Source organism: Lottia gigantea (genome assembly GCF_000327385.1).
Source record: "Lottia gigantea unplaced genomic scaffold LOTGIsca_62, whole genome shotgun sequence".
Classification (NCBI taxonomy): Eukaryota; Metazoa; Mollusca; class Gastropoda; family Lottiidae; genus Lottia; species Lottia gigantea.
Window position 1 is genome coordinate 888,287 of NW_008710115.1, and position 22,949 is coordinate 911,235.

At 30.2% G+C, this 22,949-nt stretch overlaps 1 protein-coding gene across 1 annotated transcript; it reads left to right on the plus strand.

Moving 5' to 3' along the window:
* Positions 1–6,592: 6,592 nt before the first annotated feature.
* On the plus strand, positions 6,593–19,047 carry LOTGIDRAFT_128717 (hypothetical protein; the record flags this gene model as incomplete). The annotated part of the gene is made up of 12 exons (XM_009064388.1): positions 6,593–6,766; positions 9,203–9,320; positions 12,936–13,014; positions 14,265–14,354; positions 14,949–15,069; positions 15,551–15,625; positions 16,041–16,185; positions 16,596–16,668; positions 16,950–17,079; positions 17,832–18,017; positions 18,401–18,500; positions 18,878–19,047. 12 exons carry the CDS (start codon positions 6,593–6,595, stop codon positions 19,045–19,047), a joined length of 1,461 nt encoding a protein of 486 aa, XP_009062636.1.
* Between the last annotated feature and the right edge of the window lie 3,902 nt (positions 19,048–22,949).

Here is a 22,949-nt window from a genome sequence, read left to right on the forward strand (position 1 = left end):
TCTGGTGGAAACATGTCTTGTGAGAATCTGGCTAGTTCAGCATGAAAAATGTTTATCTTAATATGAGAATCTGGCTAGTTCAACATGTATCGTATGAGAATTTGGTTATTGCAGCTTGAAACATGTATTTTTACAGAATCTGGCTAGATCAACTTGAAATACATACTCATTAAAAATCTTGATACAGTTTTTATGAGAATTTGGCTATTGCATCTTGAACTAGCTGAACTTTACAGCTTCTGACAATTCAGATAACTTGAGCTTAAACATTGTCTTTAGTGATTTGTCAATTCAACCCGTTCTCACAAAGTTAGGATTAAATTTGAAGTGTAACCCATTGTACACAAGAAGAATTTGAACAAAAGATTTTACGATTTTACCTAAGATAGATAGGGGGTAAGATAAATATAGGGTATGACAGGTAAATTATAGGTGTTTTGTTTATTAAACTATGTGTTAACTGCTGATATGATGTTATAAACTACCGGCAACTACAGAATATAGATTGTTTAGATTATTCTTATGGTTTTTCTACACGCACGTATTTTTATCTTCAATTTTATGGCCATGGTTATTAGATTTCTCACTCCAATCTAAATAAAAGAGAAAATATTTTACCTACATCGAACTAGGCAGTGAAATTTTGACACTAAGTTACAAAAACATTAAACTTTTATTTTCATTAAAAAGGTATTACACATCGAAATTTACAAAGATATATATAGTTTACTGACTTCATAGCTTTATAGATGGAGTTTGCATTTTTCCGCCAGACTAGCTTTATTGCTGTGTTGATGGTTCCTTATAGGAACTTCCTATGCTTTATTTGGAACTATGTCTCATTTTGCTCAAAGTCATCATCAATAGATATGATCCTTGTCATAAGTTAGAATTTTTGGTCACTTTTCAAGGTCTTCAAGGTTAAATTCATCTTCATAATGTCAAGCTATTACGAAAATTGTACTAATGCCTTAACTGCAATAGCCATTATTCTTGTATTCAAGAATGCAGTGAAATGATTGGATTGTAGGCCTATGATTTGCCTATTCGATAGCGTACAATCCCATCAAATCGCTTCATTTACAAACAAAGTACAAGAAAGGCGGCTTTTGTCAAGGTATAAGTCTGAGAAGGAAAAATGGCAAAATGGTAAACTGAAACAAAGGACACTAACATTTAAAGGCTGCCTAAATTCCAGGATGTTTGTCAAATTATGGGAAATTTAATTTTTGTAATGTGTTGCAGAAGCCACTATTTATTGTCTTCAGAGCTCAGAAAATCAATTATTTTGTATATAAACTGAATGTTAAATTCTGTTTATTTGTAGATGTAACAGACTATATTATGATATGTAATTGAAATGGTTAACAACATTATTCAACATCAGGTAACATCTACTTTTACATTTCATTTTCTATTTAATATGAAGGACTTAGAACTCCATTGATATCATTTCATTTCTATTTTCTTATATAGATATAGTTGATTCTATTGACATTATAGTTTTAGTGTGAAAAGCGAGTTTATGTTTTTCATTTGGCCTTACTACTTTTATCCAAAAAATGGACTGGGGCTAAAAATACTACCTGGTTTAGATCAAAGTTGCTTATGCCATGCCTTGAAGCTAAACCTCATTGCTAAATGCTTGTATATCTCAATATTGAAAGTTGAAACAGTATAAGACAATAATCATGATTCATTTAAATAGAATGAAGAGGATATTCAAGTAAATTTAAGATACCGTTATCTGAAATATGATATCTCTTATGGGTAAACTTTTTGTACAAAAACTGCTAGATTATGTCGGCCTACTGGATTAAATATAGTGAGATATAGGTATATATGTCTGCTTCATGCAGTGATATTTAAAAACTTGTCAACAAAACTTCAACAAGTATTGATGTGGAACATTGACTGGTTTCATACCCTATTATAAACGTTATATAAGAACTTGATCTCAAGATGCATGGTCACGGTAATAAAATCACATTACCTCTCTATTTAAAAAACTCTGATATGTCAAGATGATTTTCAAAATATCAGATTACACCAGTCTAGATTTCTAAAAAGTTGACAAAGAAACTTGAATGTTTATATCATACAAGACTTCACCTGTCATTTCAGTATAACTCATAGGAATTTATTTCAACAATGTTTCTGCATTATATACATAATTATATATAGATAAATATTGAGATATTTTAAAAGTTATGATTACTAGATAAGGAAAATAGTCACCTAAGTTAACCTGAATATAACAATTAAGAAAGCCCTGTATATTTGTGGTATTGTGCACAGTTTTTGTGATAAAAGAAAATTATATTTTTCACCAAATGTTCGTCAGTTAATATTGACAGTCTGCCATTGATTGCTGATGGTGGAAGTTGCTTATATGGAAGACTGATTCCAGTTTGGATCAAGGATTATGAATCCAGTTGTCAAAGACAGCAATGCTTTGAAATTGTCCTGTAAAAGCCAATTATGACTTGAATTTAATTGCAAGGAAACATTGAATTGGTCTGGATCATACAACTTTCATTAAAATTCATATTTACAGTAAATTATCGTTGCTTGAAATATTTGAGGAAATTAAATTAAATTAGACTTATACAATATTGTTGAGATCATACCAAGCCTGTCTGTAGAAACAAGCTGACTTAAACTGCAAAAAACTCTAAGAAACAATTATATGAAAAGTTAACTTAAAACCATGTTATTTATGAATTAATAATGAACATGTCTAGTCTTATTATATTGAAATATATAGAAATATAATATTATAATTAGATATAATTTTAGTTTCTGATAAAAAGAAACTAATTATTAGATTGACTATGAGAAGTATTAATTCTAAAAAGTTGATTTCTACCTACATTCATTATTATTCAAATCTAGTCATACAGAAATATTAAATTGATATATATTTTACGGGCTCCTGGGCAAATTGCCGAAATTTGTAAGCCTGGTTTGAGTGTGAAACTTTATACATGGTGGATTTCTATTGATGATCCGTAGTTAATTGTTTGATTGTCAACTGTTTTGTTGTATGAAAAGATTATTCAGAGATCAAATCAACTGGTTTATTCACATTTCTTCTAAAGGATATTTGACCATAATATTTTTCAAGTCGTGGGACCAATACTAGGGTTAATGTATGATAGTTAGTTATTGTATATAGAGAAGTTTAACTGACCCTGACTGTATTTTCACTCCTATGTGACAATAATTTTGATGTTTTGTTAGAAAATGTATCTGGTTAAGAAAGGATCAATATGATTTGTTGTAGATGGAGAATAAATTGTATCAATCCATTCTCTGGATCAGGTAGTTCTTTATAATTATTTATCTCTTTGGCTCCACAGGATATTTTGTCAGGGCAAAAGGACGCCTTGTCAAGGAAATGTGATTTTTTTCAGTTAAATGAGAATTGGTCCTATAGAATTATCCCTCTTTTGATCATATTATGATTTTCAATTAAGTTTTTTTCATATAATATGAATAAACTTACAGAAATAATAAAGAAACAGATGTGAACTGTTTGTAGTAAAACTGAGTTGAAAGACACAATGGCAGAGTGACAACTGTTTTAGAAAGAGGTTTTCTAAAAAAATTTGTGTGTGTCGTAGACGCTGCTTTTTGCCATTCCAATGGTTAATTTTGTGCTTTCGACAACTCTTTTTGACAATCATTAAGTTCTGTGTTCGAATCTTTGCTGTTTCTTAAAAAAACATTCTTGATAGTTGTCCCTAATTTTGGCAAAATTTTTGTAAATGGTTGTAGAGTTTAATTTAGTACCTATTAAAATGTTTAGTTACTAAACTAATATAATGATAAAACTACCCTGTCAGGTACTAGTTAATCTCGGTACATATTACTATCCCTTTCATCTCTTCTAATCATGTGTGACTAACAACGGTCAATATACTGACCACTTGACTAGATTGACCAGTTTCACAAGTAAATAATATATTTAGTTAGTACCTTGCTTAGAAACTGTATCACGTATTTCATTCAGTCAATGGATTCTTTATTGTGGTATAATTGACTATTTTCATTGATTATAGTAATGATATTGCATTTCATTATAAAGCCGATCATATACTTGTATGATATGATATGGCATTAGTTGCAGAAACATTTAGTCATCAAATGTATGATATCGTAAGTATTGTGGTTGGATGGGAAAAAGCCTATTAAAAAAGATTAAAAAGTCAAAATTTTAATCCTGCACAATAGTGTTTACAAACAGTGCAAGTCATGAAAGAATTGACATTAGTACCTTCTAGGTGCGTGACAGTATTTTGTCTCTAAACTTTGAATAAACATTGGCATCAGGCCAACACTTTTTTGTCAAATTTTGGTAGTTCTTGACAGTGGTCTTTAAGATTTAAAGGATTTCTGCTAATTTGAAGACGCCTTCTAGAATTTTAGTCAAAGGTGTTAACTTGCTTAAACAGGGTGTTAGTCAAGAAGTTAGTAATGTCAGGAAATTTTATTAGATATGAATGTATTCCAATATGATGGTAAGTTATTAGTAATGTCAAGTCAAATTCTATAAAATATGTATTCAATTATGATTCAAGAAATTCTATAAAATATGAATGTATTCTAGTGTTAGGGTGTATTGAGAGGAGTCTCAATGAAAGCACTGGCCTAGGTCACAGAGCAATAGATAAGTCTATTAATTATGTGAAAATTAGTTAGTCTTTAGTATGATTTTGGTTGAAAAGACACACATACACTGCATGTTATATAATATACTGTATATAGCTATGGCATGATGGTGAGTTGTAAGTATTATCAGGAAGTTCTATAAAGTATGAATGTTTCTAGTATGATGGTAAGTTGTAAGTATTGTCAGGAAGTTCTATAAAGTATGAATGTATTTTAGTATGATGGTGAGTTGTAAGTAATGTCAGTAAGTCCTATAAAGTATGAATGTATTCTAGTATGATAGTGAGTTGTAAGTATTGTCAGGAAGTTCTATAAAGTATGAATGTATTCTAGTATGATAGTGAGTTGTAAGTAATGTCAGTAAGTCCTATAAAGTATGAATGTATTCTAGTATGATGGTGAGTTGTAAGTATTATCAGGAAGTCCTATAAAGTATGAATGTATTCTAGTATGATAGTGAGTTGTAAGTATTGTCAGGAAGTCCTATAAAATATGAATGTATTCTAGTATGATGGTGAGTTGTAAGTAATGTCAGGAAGTCCTATAAAGTATGAATGTATTCTAGTATGATGATGAGTTGTAAGTAATGTCAGGAAGTCCTATAAAGTATGAATGTATTCTAGTATGATAGTGAGTTGTAAGTATTGTCAGGAAGTCCTATAAAGTATGAATGTATTCTAGTATGATGATGATTTGTAAGTATTGTCAGGAAGTTCTGTAAGATATGAATGTATTCTAGTATAATGGTAAGTTGTAAGTATTGTCAGGAAGCTCTGTAAGATATGAATGTATTCTAGTATGATAGTGATTTGTAAGTATTGTCAGGAAGTCCTATAAAATATGAATGTATTCTAATATGATGGTGAGTTGTAAGTATTGTCAGGAAGCTCTGTAAGATATGTATGTATTCCAGTATAATGGTAAGTAATGTCAGGAAGTCCTATAAAATATGAGAATATTTGGCATTACCTTGATCGACTTAATGGTTTAGCTTTGTATAGATACCAAAAGCTATGCCAAATTGTCACTGTGAAAATTCTCAAAATGGAGCAATTCCCATGGAAATCGACATTATATGTCTGGCCCTATCCTATCAGAGGAACTGGCTACACTAATCCATGTCAGGTTTCAATACTAGCTGATATACAGTAGTAGAGTAGCAAACAGTTGAAATAGTTAATTTCTACTGATTAGGTTTGTTCTTAGCAAATTGACTCTTAATAATGTTCATCAAAAAGTGTATTTCAAACATCATATGCCAATTATATCAATTGATATATGAAAGTTATGCTATTTAGAAACTAGAATGTAAAGAGATAATATAAGTTGAAATCAGTACATGTAATAATGTCTATATATTTTCTGATAACAATATTATTAGCCCAATTTGATTGTATACGATTAGTTTTATAAGTGCACCTCAATATTTTAATAGAATCTTAAGTCAATGTTTGAATTAGGTTGGTTATGTTAAGGTTGAAATGAACTGAATAAACAGGGTCAAAAGAAAATTATATTTTATCTTAGGTTTAACAAATTATGTTCATACACCATAATTATACACATAGAGATTTTTTTAAAAATGTGAAGAAAGTTATGGTAGAATGTGAAATCTGTTCATAGCAGGTATAGAAAGTTCTCTTAACCATGGTTGTGATTATATACAATATTATTGTATTCATATATCTGATATTGGGACCTAAGTTAAAATGAAAAAAGTAAAGAGTTGTCATCTACATATTGTCAAGCTATCAAAAACTGTCTGTTATACCATGACTTCATCAGGCACTTTTCTTGAACGGGTATCTCATAGGTTTGTAATTGCAGAAATTCGATTGTTTCCAAATGGCTGAACAAAATGATACTTGTTTCACAAGTAACTACATGTATAACAATATTTGATATTACAGGTAATAAAATGGCAGGATTTGTACGGAAATGTCCCTGTCTTAAACCACAGATAGAAGATGATGTAACAGTATTAGATTATAGACATTGTAGTCTAGCTGATGTACCTGGTGAAGTTTTTAATTTTGAGAGAACTCTGGAAGAACTATTAACAGATTCTAATCAGATTAGAGATTTACCAAGGGTAAGTAGTATTTTTCATGTTTAAATGAGTTTATAAAATTGTTGCAATGGGAATGCCTTCCTGAGTATTTCTATTTTGTAGAGAATTAAAGCTGCATATTTGCATGTTCTGAAGTAAAATTACATCAGGCATCCCTTTACAGGAATTTATTGAGTCAAAGGTCGTCATAGAGAGAAGATTAGTAGACCAAGGGCAGAAGAAGAACATTATTGAGGACTTTTAAGACAAAGCATATCATTGAGGACTTATGACAAAGCACATCATTGGGGACTTAAAACAAAGCACATCATTGGGGACTTAGGACAAAGCATATCATTGAGGACTCAAGACAGAACACATTATTGAGAACTTAAGACAGAACTCATCATTGAGAACTTAAGACAGAACACATCATTGAGGACTTAAGACAGAACTCATCATTGAGAACTTAAGACAGAACTCATCATTGAGAACTTAAGACAGAACACATCATTGAGGACTTAAGACAGAACTCATCATTGAGGACTTGAGACAAAGCTCATAATTGAGAACTTAAGACAGAACACATCATTGAGGACTTAAGACAGAACACATTATTGAGGACTTGAGACAAAGCTCATAATTGAGAACTTAAGACAGAACACATTATTGAGGACTTAAGACAGAACACATTATTGAGGACTTTAAGACAGAAGACATTACTGAGAACATCTTTGACATCCTTAGGTCAAAAATTTTTTTTTACCAAAATCATTGATTCAGACATACAAGTTTTTTTGTAAGAACTTGAAATGATGACAAGTAGACATATTGGCGTACTCTTAAGCTAGAAAGATGAAAGTTTATTATTATTTTAAACATGTTAGTGTATACAAGTCATGTAGTTGATGTAAATTTAAAGAATGTGTAGATGTTGTATTGATTTAATAGAATTTATAAACCAGATGTAGATAATGAGTTTGGCACATGCTGCTAATCAGACATCATAATTACATTATTTAAAAATATTCTTTTAAATTTAACTGGATATTGTATTGGGTTGCTGAATATTCCATTCGTGTCTTCATAAACTTGAAAAAATATTTTATTTTAGTCAAAGAGACTTTTTTATGATTTTCCTTAACGAACATTGGTAAAATATCCAACTTCATTAAATTTTAAGGGTCGTGAGTCATTTTCATATTTTTGTGATGGCAGCTTCTTCGCCTAACTTTACTGGTCAAGGCAAAGATTTTGTGGTTGACCAATGCAACAAAAGATTCTGCAAAAGTGATCACTATTTTTGCGAGTTATCCTATTGTCTAATTTGATAAAGGTAGCTGAAAGGATAGAGGATAACAGGTACTAGTGTAAAGTGACAGGGATATCTTCACTTAAGGGTTAGATGTCAAGATTGAATGCTAAACTTAAGATCTTGAGTTTGTTCATTGTCAGATATTAAGCCCTAGGAAATAATACTAGACCTCATGTTGATCAGTAAGGTTTTTTCCTATTAAAATAGACAAATTGTACTGTATTTGTTTGAAAAATCTGTGCGAAAAGTTGTTAAACACACTACAATTTCCAGAGTTAAATCTGTGAAGGTTACATTTTGTTAATTAAACACACCAGACACGTTTCTAGTTAAAATCAACCTAAATAGTCTGTTTCAAAACATCTTTATTTTCTCTTTAAATATATTAAAAAAACAGTTGGCTAGATAACTTTACAAACTTTGTCTGGTATTTCATTATAAATATTTTCTTTGTTTCATTGTTAGAACCCTTGATTATTTCTTAGAACTGCTGAATTTTCATGGTTCTTTTATAAACTTATACCTTTGTCCTACACATAATATAAATCTCTGAAAAACTGATAGATTATTATCTGTGAATGCCTTAAGTTGTCTTTACAATGATGTTTTTCTTTACCTTTCATAATTTTGTCAGGGACAGTTGATTTTGAGTTTTACATTTAACAAGACCATATCTTTCTTTATTCTGAAATATGCAATCAGCACTTATAAATAGATGTGAGTGAGAAGATAGTGCCATAATATATAAAAAAAATGTAAAAATCACAGTTTGTAGATAATTGTATTTATAAGAACTATTTTATTGTTATGATATCAAGATATGAACTTACAGGAACTATTTAATTTTATTTACAGGAACTATTTAATTGTATTTACAGAAACTATTTTATTGTATTTACAGGAACTATTTCATTGTTATGGTATTGGAAAGTTAAGATGTTCATAGTCCCTGTTCATTTACTAAAGACTAAATAATTGTACTTACAGGAACTATTTTATTGTATTTACAGGAACTATTTTATTGTCATAGTATTAGAACGACAAGATGTTCATAGTCCCTGTGCATTTACTAAAGACAATAATTGTACTTACAGGAACTATTTTATTGTATTTACAGGAACTATTGTATTGTTTTTACGGGAACTATTTTATTGTATTTACAGGAACTATTTTATTGTCATGGTATTAGAAAGTTAAGTATTAGTGACAATGAGATTATAAATATACCACCAGCTATCTGCAGTCTCAATAACCTTGAAGAACTCAACTTCAGTAAAAATGGTAAGATTTGTCTTATTTTCAAATGTTATTTACATAAATCTGAAGACATCTTGTGTCCAGAAACATTCCTTTGGTGTCAGTGGAAAGGTCATTCTCAGATACAATTCCTGCTAATTCATGGAACTCAGCATACCAAGTATTTAAGTTTTAACCATGTCTTATTATCTTAGCCTTGTCTAGGTTGCAGGTCTCAGTCATTTAAGTAGGTTTTGTTAAGTATGACTAACAAATGCAAGACAATTCCATTAATCAAAATCTTGTCCATAACATGGCAAAATCCAGAGTAAAATAAAATACCATCATGTGTTTCGAAAAGGCATGGTCTGCTTCGTGCGCAACACCCATCCTACTATAGGTCAACCAGATCAATTTATGTCCTACCAAACAAATTGGCCAATATGCAAGTTCCAGAAGTTGGCTTTATATACCATACAATTACAATATTCCTATTCTTAAAAGACTTTAAATGAAGTCAGTTGTGTGAAGAATGAAATCAAAATTAAAATGAGGTTGTATATGTATATGAATTTGAATAATTATTGTGTACTTTGCAATATTATTTGCAACCATTTCAAAAAGAAGTGAACCTTGAAATTTGTTAAATTAACTATGAGATGAGAATACATCTAGTATAAGACGTAAATAAAATCTTAATAAGAATGATGGTATAATGTAAAATAATACTAGTTATATATATATATGATATGTAATATGGTGTATTTTAAAGGGTTTGTTAAAAGGTTTTCTAAATTTGTTATGTGTATCAGGGACATTGATAGCATCAATTTGCACCATTCCAATTTTCGATCAGACGTCTGTGGTTCCTGCAATTCCACTAAAACTAAGTGTTTGATGACGTCACTTATCACGATGTGCCTTATGTGATATAGTGTAATTGTGGTATCATATACTTAGTTTAAGTGGAATTGCAGGAACCACAGACTTCTGATTGCAAATTGATGCTATCAGTGTCCCCATAAAAAAATTAAACCATATCTACAATGCCTTTAAGTCAGAAAGATGGTATATGTAAAGTAATACTAGTTTTATAAATGATATATATGTAATATTCTGTATTTTAAGTTGTAATTCACTAGACTACATATTGTCTAATATTTTAATAGCTTAATATTGAATTACAATTACACCTCTCAAATCATGTCAAAACACTCAAATATTTTCTATGCTCTAATAAAGAATTATTGTATTCCAATGTAGTTAAACCCGTATTTTATAGTATTTATCATTATTCTCATGTTCATTATAAACTTTTAACTACTGACCTATCTTTCTTCTGATCTGAACTTAGTTACTCCCTTAAACTTAGCTTATTCTATTCTTACCTATATTATAATAGAATAGTTTTTTTCTTTAGGTTTGAATAGATTCTATTCATATATTTCATAATAATAATGTTTGATTTCAAAACAGTGCATTCTAAAGTTCAATTGTAGTTTAAAAGCCTTATTATAACTAGAATTCTATTCACATTTTATGACAACATAAAAGAGATAGGGACTTAATAGCCTAGAAATTTTTGCAATATGTTAAGGAATTTGATTAAAATGTAGCCATGTTTCCCCAATTTTCTGCTTAATCTCTGATCTGACTTAGAAAGTGTCTACTATTAACCATTTGTTTTTGATTGATAAGTTCTACATTATGGTGTATTCTGGTTAATATTTGGCTGAACACAACTAAGAGAAGAATTTCTTCAGATCATGGATAATGGTTGTAGTATACTGCAGATATAGCATGAAACTAAACATCTTTATTTCATCCAGATTTAAGAATTAAGATATGTAAAAAATCAGAAACTCATACCTATGACCTATTTTAGAATAATTTTTGTCTAGTAAAGGTTTTCAATCTTGATTATAAATTTGCAAAACAGGCCAAGATTTATAGCTAATGTAAAATATATGCAATATATATTGTTTTGAAATGTAACATAATATAATAAAAGTTTTATGATAGATAATTAGAAAAATAAAATACATATATGCTAGTACACGTATTACTATATATCAAGATAACCAAATAGTTTGTACTTATTCGTAATAACTTCTAATACTTCTTTACATTACCATTTGACAATTTCTTTTATCTTTTTTGTAATGTTTTCTTTGATGTTTAGAGTGAATAATATTGGTATAATTTGTATTTAATAATGTTCAATTTGTAAGATTACATGGGGATCAATCATATGTATGTAGTAAATAAAATAGAGACAAACTATAAGAATAGGCAAACAGACCATAATTTTCTTATCAATATAATCTGTGTAATATTGTTTGTCCTGTTTAAAAGGTTGTAATAATTGTATGTGATAAATATCTTGAATAACTGTCAGTTTCTCTAGGCTAATTGTACGACAACAATCTTCCCCCCACTATATTTGATGGTAAAAACTGATTTGATTGAAAAGACATAAAACATGAAAGGAAAGATTAAACATTTGACGAAGGATGTTGAAGTTATCGATGGTGAACGAGTAGACTGATTTTATAAGAGAGTGGTTGACAAGTTCATTCTATTTATCTATTTTTAAAAATTTGTTATTTTACTTTTATTTTTGTTTAATTTGCCAAAGAAATGCACTTGACTGCACCAAATTACACTTTCATTCTTTAAAGATATATTTTATCACTGATTTCCTTTGATACATGTCTGGGTGAGGTCTAGTCAAGCAGAAAAATTCAAATTGAGCTGTTTGGGTATGCTTGTTAAACATTAACACCTATTGACACAAACACCTTTTTTAATATGAGACAAATTATAATCAATGTCAATGTGTAGTATTATATAAATGCTTAGTGCCAGAAGTTTCTTTTCATAATCTTATATATTATAGAATATGATTATCTACTATTAGGTTATTTAAATTGTCTGACAGCAATAAGAGGGCAATTCTTCTGAGTATTTTAAATCAATAATATTTTTGCTACATAAGACATCAACATTGATTAAAGGCCATATTGTGTCATTTTTGGGGGTTGATTTGGGTCTTGAATATATAAATAGTCTAACTAGACCTGCAGGAAAATCGCATAATCCCTTCAAATATACTTCAAACTAGAAACTTCACTTTCTTTTTCTATGTGTGTCTTTTCTGTATGCAGGGATTTGAAGACTCAAATTTCAAACAGTGAGCTGTGAATACTAATAGTTATTAACTTAGATATTTCTTGTTTCTGAGACTAAAGTATGATTGTTCAAAAGGATGGCAAACCTGTCCTTTAAAATTAGTTTGAAAATAGATTGATGTGATTCCAAAGAAATATTTTACCCTTTTTATACGCCCACATCTCTCTTTGTGGACGTATATTGTCGGCACCCCTGTCCGTCTGACTCGAATTTGAGCTATTTTCGACCGTTAGAAGCAGAGTTATTGCTCTTGCCCCAAAATCTTGAATATTTACCATCCGCATGCCGTGGTGGGCGTATATGGCTGTGGCCCACTATCTTTGTGGGTACTATTCTGATTTTTTGTCCTATATATCTGTGATTAACACAGATTACCTACAGATTATAATATAAAAGACCAGTTAATGATATTATAATTCATTCAAGAGCTCTGTTGTTAACCATGACCTAATATATATTTTGTTGTAGGTGTAATAGATGTACCTGAAACTATAAAACAATGTAAATTATTATCTGTGATAGATGCTAGTGTTAATCCACTTGGCAAGTAAGTCAACCTTTTTTTTAGTATACATTGTTTATTTTTACAGTTTACATACACACCATTTTATATTACTCTGTATCACATTGGTGATGTTTCTAATAACTATATATACCGGTAAAATGTCAGATTCATCAAAAATGTCACTTAATATTGAATTCATAAAGTTACTCATAAATGAAAAGATTCCTGAATGATATGCCGTTTAAGAATTCTAAAAACTAGAAAGAGTAGTGATCATTTGTTGTACATTAGAATCTCTAAGAGATCTGAGAAATGAAACAAGTCTGCAACAATTGATAATGCTTGGGTTATACAGACAGTTTTTGTTCAGGATTTTTTGTTGCAGACAAGAGTTTCACTGAACACCTGTTGGCACACAAGCAAACAGAAAAACTCCAACCTGCAGTTTTCAGCTGTGTCGATAATCATGTGATTGAAGTGAGAAGGAATCTCATTCTGACGCTTTGTGAACAAATTTGGTAACAAATATCAAATTGGTTTAATGTCATAAATTCTGTTGGCAATGCGGTAATATTGTCATGGAAGTTCAGGCACACATGAAATTTAACTCAAGATTTCTGTGGGCAACAAAAATCGACAACAAAAATATTTTGTGTGTAGTCCCCAGTATTACACATCATCCATACTTTTCTTAATTCATATTTTATGTGTGTTTAGATTTTCTTCATATTTTTGATATTTTGACTTAAGTCCATTGTCAAATAAACTTATCATATACTACTAGATTTGATAAATTTTATAAATTTGATAGTCGTGTAAACTGTCTTATTAAATAAACACAAAGATTAATTCAATGGAGATAAGGTTGTGTTTTAAGGTTTATAAATTCCAATGAGAGGGTGGGTTTGTATTATTGTACTCTATCATTGTCCAGTTTGTCAACTATTGTTACTTTCACTGTAATTATCATTATATAAAATACCAGCTATTCACTCTGACAACTAGCCATACTTTACTAACAAGAAATCTGTCTCCTTTTAATTTATTTCAAAATTTAATTTACAATGTTTGTTCTTTGCCAAGAATGAAGGCTTAAGAACCTAAGGTTGAAAAAAAGTTATTTGGATGAGCTATAAACTTTGATACATGTATTCCTTAAAAAAATGTATATATTGTTCTGACACAGTTTTGCTCTTTGCCAACTTCATGTAATTTCCATTCTTCAGTATCGTATAAGCTATCGAAATTTATAATGTAAAATTCCACTAAATTTGTTTAAATTTTACTTTCAGACTTCCTGATGGTTTTACTCAGTTACAGAATTTAACCCAACTATATTTAAATGATACCTTCTTAGATTATCTACCTGGTAGTTTTGGCAGGTAAGTTATGAGATAACTTTTTATAGGTTGAAAATTTAGAATCATTATCTTTACAAATTTATAGTAGCTGGATTTGCTAAGATTTTTTATACATATTTACAACTTTTCACCAATGATTTTCATAGTCTTATCCTTACCACTGATTCTTATGTTTAAATCCTTACCACTGATTCTCGTGTTTAAATCCTTACCACTGATTCTGATGTTTAAATCCTTACCACATATTCTCATAATCAAATCCTTACCACATATTCTCATGGTCAAATCCTAAACACAGATTCTCATAATCAAATCCTTACCACAGATTCTCGTGTTTAAATCCCTACCACATATTCTCATAATCAAATCCTTACCACATATTCTCATAATCAAATCCTTACCACAGATTCTCATAATCAAATCCTTACCACAGATTCCCATGTTTAAATCCCTACCACATATTCTCATAATCAAATCCTTACCACAGATTCTCATAATCAAATTCTAAACACAGATTTTCATAATCAAATCCTTACCACAGGTGCTCATTATCAAATCCTAAACACAGATTCTCATAATCAATCTTTACTACAGGTTCTCATAATCCAATTTCAGACTGACCAAATTAAAAATTTTTGAAATAAGAGAAAATCATTTGAAGACTCTACCTCAGTCATTTAGTAGATTGATAGAAATAGAGAGATTAGATATTGGTAATAATGAATTTACAGAGTTGGTAAGTTGTCAATAGATTATGTAGATTACTTAATCATCTGATAATACAGGGTTCTTATTATGTGGTAATGCTGAACTGGAAATTAATAGCTGAGCATACTGCAATAGCCACCTTTCTTGTATCACAGAAGTTTGTAAATGCAACAAATTGGTAAGAATAAAGCAAATTAGAGTCCTCGAGAGAAAGTTTGTGCACAAAAAGCCATAATTTTTTACGGTCTGTCTGAGGGCTATGTTTAGTTGTATTCACTGGCATATATTCCAATTTATTCGCTGCATTCCATGATATAAGAAAGGTAACTATTACAGTCAAGGTATAAGACAAGGTTCTAATAGCTTGGCATTGTGAAGATGAAGCTGAGCTGAATTTCATTAGCTGCTATGTATTGCCCAAATGTTATTTTGTGTTTTGCTTTGCTGTTCAGATTATTGTACCAGGGTTTTTTATTATTATTTGTAATATTCATAACTTTATTTTTCAGCCAAAATGTATAGGAAGTTTAGTGAAATTATCTGAGTTATGGTGTGATAGTAATCAGATTAAAGATATACCACAGGTTAGTTTCATTTACTTCAACAAGATATCTTTTGTCCTGTATTGGACATCTTTGAGGTAGCATATGAATCCTGATTCCCGATTTAAGGAACATGTGTGTCCAAAATAATCAGTGTTTGAATGTTAAATAGATGACTCATCTTTTCTTGAAACTCTGTCATAAATATAAAAGACATATATGATAGAAATAGTATTTCTAGTTTGAGGTATATTTGAAGGAATGATGCGTTTTTCGTACATTTCTAGTACTCCTGAAGACTATTTACATATATTCAAGACCCAAAAAACACCTGTGAACCATATTGTTTAAGATAATTGGTGTCATATATATAGCTTTAATTGATTTGAATTCTCCAAAAAAAGAAATAAGTACTACATCTTTTGAATATCATATGTTATGAATGTTCTACTTTCAGTCCATTGGGAATTTGAAGGAATTGATGTTCTTAGATGCATCTAAAAATAGAATAAAGACCATTCCAGATGAAATTGAAGGATGTAGTTCATTAGCTGATTTACATTTAACATGTAATAGATTAGAGGAATTACCAGAAACATTAGGTATGGTTTTTATTTCTGGCCTTCTGAGATGAAGCTCCTGCAAATGACCATTTATGGCGCTATTTTGGAGGTTCAACAGCTTGACAACAATGATAAAATTAGCTAAATTGAAAGTGTTGTACGAAAAATAAGGCATGATGATTGAATTGAATCTTTTTCTTATTTGAGAGATAATTGCACACTGTACAATGTTGCTCGTCTTCAATTGCTCAATTTGGTGCAGAAAATTAAAAACTCCATTCATTTCATTTCATTTATATGATTTTCACCAAACATGTATTGTTTAAAAGTTAACAGCGTCAGCAAGTGTCAAAATTTCACTTAAAACCTAAACTTTCTCAGGTTTTGACGCCTGGCTCCCTTGTGTCTACGTTAAAATCTTGAAGTTGATTTCTTACTTTCTTTTGCAGGCAATTTAAGTAATTTAACAACATTTAAAATTGATGACAACCATTTAACAAGTCTACCTAAATCTCTAGGAGGGTAAGTTATTCTGTCTAGGGAATACATGTTGTTGTGTCAAGCTTTAATTTGAGAAAATATGTCAAGAAGTTTTGCATCAGAAAAAGACAGAGATTAATTATATACAATATAGAAAATCTTTAAAAAAAATGGGAAAAGTTTGATAATTTACATTTTAAAAGTTAGACTTGTTGGATTTTAAATATTTTTGTGAAATGGGACCTTGTTTGAAGTAAAATTACAAAATGTACAACTACTGCCCTGTATAACTGTTGTCTAGTAACAATACTGATTATTTTCAGGTTAACATCACTATCAGAACTCAATGTTAGTACTAATGATTTAGAAGCATTACCACCTACTATTGGTTTTCTTAGAAATCTTAGAACATTTTATGCTGATGAGAATCTTTTAGAAATTCTGCCATCTGAGGTTAGTATATTATATACACATATATATCTACATTAAAGGGGAAAAATGGTTGTAGATTTTTAATGACATGGCAAGATATCCATGACACACAACTATATCTTCACAGTGCCAGTATTGTATGTTCAGTAAATGACATTTATAGATAGAATATTAAATAAAAAAGAACACTATTATTGATATACTACTCCTTCCTTTAATTTTTTCAATGTATTTTTTCCTGTATGTGAATTGAAATGTTGCAAAAACTAAAGGAAGGAGTAGTATAATATCCATAAATTATGACAATATCAAATTTTTTTTGGGCCCCTAAATTTGAAAAATCATTCACTATTTCTAGAATTATCCCTCATTATAGATTATTAATTTTAACTGTGTCATGTAGGCCTATGATCAATTTAATTAATTTACAAGGCTTAAAGCTTATTTTAAGTAAAAAAGAATCAATTTGGAGTTTCAAATCATGAATTTACGCGCTTTGGAAAAATCTCCCGACTTTTCACCCAATCTCCAGATTTTTCAAGGCAAATCTCAAGATTTTTTTTCCTGACCTGTACACATGTATGACCTCATTATGCTTTAAAACAGACATTAATAGGCAGACACTAAACAGCATGAATATCAAGTGACTGGATTGTGCTTTCTATTAGCATTGTTCCAGTCTAAGAAAACTGTTGATTTCATTTAATGAAAATTGAATCGTTTCACATCTTGTGTATATATTTGATAATGTATGAACAATATTATAATTTTAGCTTGGTAGTTGTAATGGATTAACAGTTTTATCACTACGTAGTAACAAGTTGACCTATATACCAGATGAATTGGGTCGAATACCAAAATTACGAGTCTTGAATCTGAGTGATAACTTTCTCAAATATTTACCATTTTCTGTGGTGAAATTAAAAAATCTTCAAGCATTATGGTTGACAGAAAATCAGGTAATAGTAATCATATTGATATATAGTGATATTAGTTTGTTATCACCTTACTTAGTGGTGCAGATTTTGTACTTACTTTGAAAAATTGAGGTTTTGAATGTTACAGACTGTAAAAAAACAGTTGAAAAAAAGGAGACTGTCCTCTGCCAGGCAAGAGTCTGAGATGTTCAACCTCATAAATCAGTTATTAGTCTTTCAGTGTCAGAAAATTGTTACATAATTCTCATTCATCACAAGAGTTACCAGTAATGTTGAGATATCTAATAAATTTTTTCTCCAATTACAAAAAAGGAAAAAAAAAGAAAAAGGGTGAAAACAATACAGCTTCGAGCTCGCACAGATCTGTCAGCTTCCGAGCTATCTTATGCCCTCTATAATTTCAGACAAAACCGTTAATAAGTTTACAGTCAGAATATGATGAAGAAAGTGAACGTAAAATATTAACATGTTATTTATTACCTCAGCAACCATCAAACTATACAGGTTGGTTCTTTTTATTATAATTTATCTCCACATTCTTACATTTTCTCTTGTGTTTGTTGGTTCATAATTCATTTTGGCCTGTAAGAAGGCTTTAATTTTGATCAGATTCTTTAAAATTTGGTATGTGTGTTGGTGAAAATTGTTTCTAATGTTAATTTAGCTTAAAATTTGCTTAGTTTTGTTATTTATTGGGTAAAAAAGGCTTTTTTGAAGAGAGGAGCTAAGGGCAAATTCGATAATTGGGCAATGCATTTTTAGCAACTGTATTAGTTTTGCAAAAGATTTTACCTACCCAGAGAAAAATATTTGAGTAAACAGTCAAATTTTTCTCAATTTTTCAAAAACCAAGAAAAATTAACATAGGTGTTATTTTTTAGCTGATGAAAAAGATGGTGACACAGATAGTTTTCATCCTTCTATATGGGAGGAAGAGAGGGGACGTAGACAGAAAATACAGTTTGAATTTGGTGAAGATATCAATGATAATGTAAGTTGTGTTTGTATTATTGGTTGCACCAAGTTCAATATCACCAAGTTATTGTTCTAAGCATTGTTCTTATGTTGTATTAACACTAAAAACTGTTATAGTTCTTTGTTTATAAATTTGATACAGTTATAGATACCCGGTATTTAATTTCTCCTAATACGATCTAAAGACATTTTTAAGGCAGGGGAATATTTTATAAGTTCGACCAAATTCTTCATTCTTGAGGAATATGGGTAATCAATTCATTTGGACCAACTGTAGGTCAACTTCTAGCATTGGTTTTGTTCCTATTTTTTCATCAGATTGATTTCATTGCATGTAAGATGAGAGTTGATTTTTAAACAGAATTTTAGGAAATATTACTAATGTCACGAGAAGCTATCTAAGATACTATTTAGATTGAAATCAAATTGATTTTAATTCCAATTAAACAGGAACATTTAGTAAGACGACCAACTCCTTATCCAAAAGATTTACGAGAGAAGGCTAGACATGCTAGAAATCTGGCGTTACGTCAAACACTAGGAGATAGAGATTATGAAGAAGGACAAGAGAATTATGGATTTGAACATGAGGTAATTCTATGTGGCCTTGATATAAACTGGCTTGGCTTTGGAACATAGCTAAATAAAAAGATGATCTCACAGTGTGCTTTGCTAAAATATATTCTAATGATAAAATTCTAAAAAATCTAATTTTCATTTGTTTGTGATATAATTAAAGACATTATTAAAACATAACTTGTTGTTAATCTGTGTTTAACGCTAGGCGTTCTTCAGACAACTCAGATGATCGCATAGTGTGAAACTCTGAGTTACAACATGATTCAACTTCTGTTTTGATATTTCTAAAGCACTCTACAATTGATGTAATGAACACTATATTAACAGTGAAAATATTGTATTATTGTAAAGACTAAAGACTGTTATTTCTACTATTGCATGTTAAAATAGTTGCATTTTGTTTACTTATACTTTCGTGTGGAAATGTTGTCACTAAGAACATTTATAGACTAAAATTGGTCTATGAGAAAGTTGTTATTTTTACTCCATATCAAATGTGATTTTAACACCATTGATTATTTGCTATTATAAACATATTTTAATATATTAACATTTAAATTGACCTGTCATCTATTATTTTTGGATTTTTGTTTTTGTCTGTGGCTTCATTTTTTCAATATTGTGTGAAGTGAGAAATTTAACTGTTTTATTAATCAGAAAATTATAAAATGGAAAAACAGAAATGAAAACATTTTTCAAAATTTATAAAGAAAATTTATTACAAATGAATCAATTGATATTTTGAACTATACAAAAATTTTAACTTCAATTTTCACAACAAAAAAAAACCCCAAAAATTCTTATCTTCTTTGATTTACACTTTGCATTCATATGAAACATTATGAAGTCATCAAATCAAATGATTAGAAATTTGTAAATATTTATAAAGTTGACAGGTCAAATTGTTTGTGATGTTATATCTAACATTATTAATTTGTTGGCAGGGTGGTTTAAAAACACGAGATATATCACCTCACCGTGGTCATAGGGACATTAAACCCTCATCACCATCCTCCTCCTTACAGGAAACACATAGATTATATAGATATGATAAGGTAAGAACACAAAAACACATAGATTGTATAGAAACACATAGATTATATAGAAAAACATAGATTATATAGAAGCACATAGATTTTATAGATATGATAAGGGAAGAACACATAAACACATAGATTATATAGATATAATAAGTAAGAACACAAAAACACATAGATTTTATACAAACACAGAGATTATATAGAAACACGTAGATTATAGAGAAATACATAGATTTTATAGATATGATAAAGTAAGAACAAGGAAACACATAGATTTTATAGGAACACATAGGTTATAAAGATATGATAAGGTAAGAACAAGGAAACACATAGATTATAAGGAAACACATAGATTATATGAAAACACATAGATTACATGGAAACACATAGATTATATGGAAACACGTAGGCTATATACGTATGATAAAGTATAATTATATTAGAATTGGAAGAGTATTGACTTTACTTGTTAATTCTATTTCCAGGAGAAGTTGATAAAAGATAAAGCTAGAATTCAACAACGTCATTCTGCTGAACATGATGATATGGTTTTAAGATCTCCAAAACCTAAACGCCATTTACTAGAAGGAAGAAGCCATAAAAAAGGTTAGAACACCTGATGATTTAAGTTATTTGGCCATGTTTCTTAGGATTTATGTTTCTGAACCAATTAATAGTCCCAAAAGTCATTTCATAATATTTTATATGCACTGAACTATCAGTGAAAATATGATTTTATACCTGGATTATTTTGTTGTATTTCCAGGTTTAGGTGATCAACCATCAACTAGAGCCAGACGTCCTGGTTCAAACCCTGAAATACCTCAATCTATAATAGATTCTAATAGTGCTAAAACAGGACATAATTCTGCTGAATGGCAATTTGATGCGTTAAATTATAAACAATTGCGTTATCATCATAAAGGACATAAGAAACGTATGCGAGACTATGATTCCGATACAGGTTACCGTAGTGATCAGGATATAGTTCGATTCCATAATCAGTATTTACATCATGGTAATAATAACAATAATAATCATAATCCACAACCTTTACCTCAATCTTCTAGCAGACGACGTTCTCGAGATACAGCAGGTTATGGAAGTGATCTTGAATCATACGTCAGTCAAACTCGTAATGCTGCTTACAAACACATTCCATTAACTCAACAATATGGTGCTCAAAGTGTTCCTTACGATTTGAATTCTAGGAATTTGGAATGGAGAAAAAGTGATAATCAGTCCCGCAGTAATTCTAAAAACAGTGTTCAAAATTATGATTACCATCCTCATCCACATAATGCACTTCTACATTCAAACACAAAACCTGTTCATGTTGATGTACATTCAGGCAGTGCTGATCATCTTCATGTTGATCCAATCAACAGTCGTGATAATTTGACTATCAACACAACGAACATGTTACCTAGTCCGTCCCCTAGTTTATTTCAACGTAGCCGTTTTATTGATCAGAGTACTCCAGTTTGTGTTGAACCATCACAAGATGGACACCTGTCTTCTTCATCCAGTATTGAAGAAAACAATAATGGGAAAGATTGGAAACGAGAATTATATACTTTGAGGGAAGAAAATTTGGCTACATCCAATCCAAAGTTGAATTATGTAAGTATCAAAGTCTCTTTATAACAAATATTCATTGTGTGTATTCTTATTATCTTCAAAAACTTGGCAGTCCAATGGGTGTCATGTGTGGCAGAGGATTTCTCTCTTTTGAAACAACTGATACTTTTCACAATTGGTGAGCCCAATTTAACCATCACAATTTTCCTTTTTTCAGTCTAGTCAGAGTATTGAAGGAGCCTCATCTATCCCACCACCATATCAACCAGCACCACCATATCACAAACAACCACATACACCAACAACTGACAGACGTTACTCACAATCACCTAGAATTCCTAATTCTCCACGTGCTGTCAGTGTAGAAAGAAGTCCATCAAATGTAGATAGATCATTCCAGCGAGATTTAGACTTTTGTTTACAAAAACGATTATCAGATCCAAGTATAAACCTACTGACCCATCAATTCAGTGAAATGGGATCACCATCCATCAGACGCACAAACCGCTCTGGGTCCTGTGAAATGTTAGATCACGATAATGTCCGTGCTCATACTCTACCTACTAATATGTATGATAATGGTGTTATGAATAGATATGAAGATGTAGCGATGTATAAAAGTGATCCTCCATCCCAAGTTTCCAGTTCAACTGACAGTGGTTATGGCCACAGTCATCAAACATTTGATAGAGCAAACGAATTCTTCCACAAATACTCAGGTGAGACAAATTTTTTTATTGTCATGGCCAAGAATTGACATGTTCCCATACAACACCAT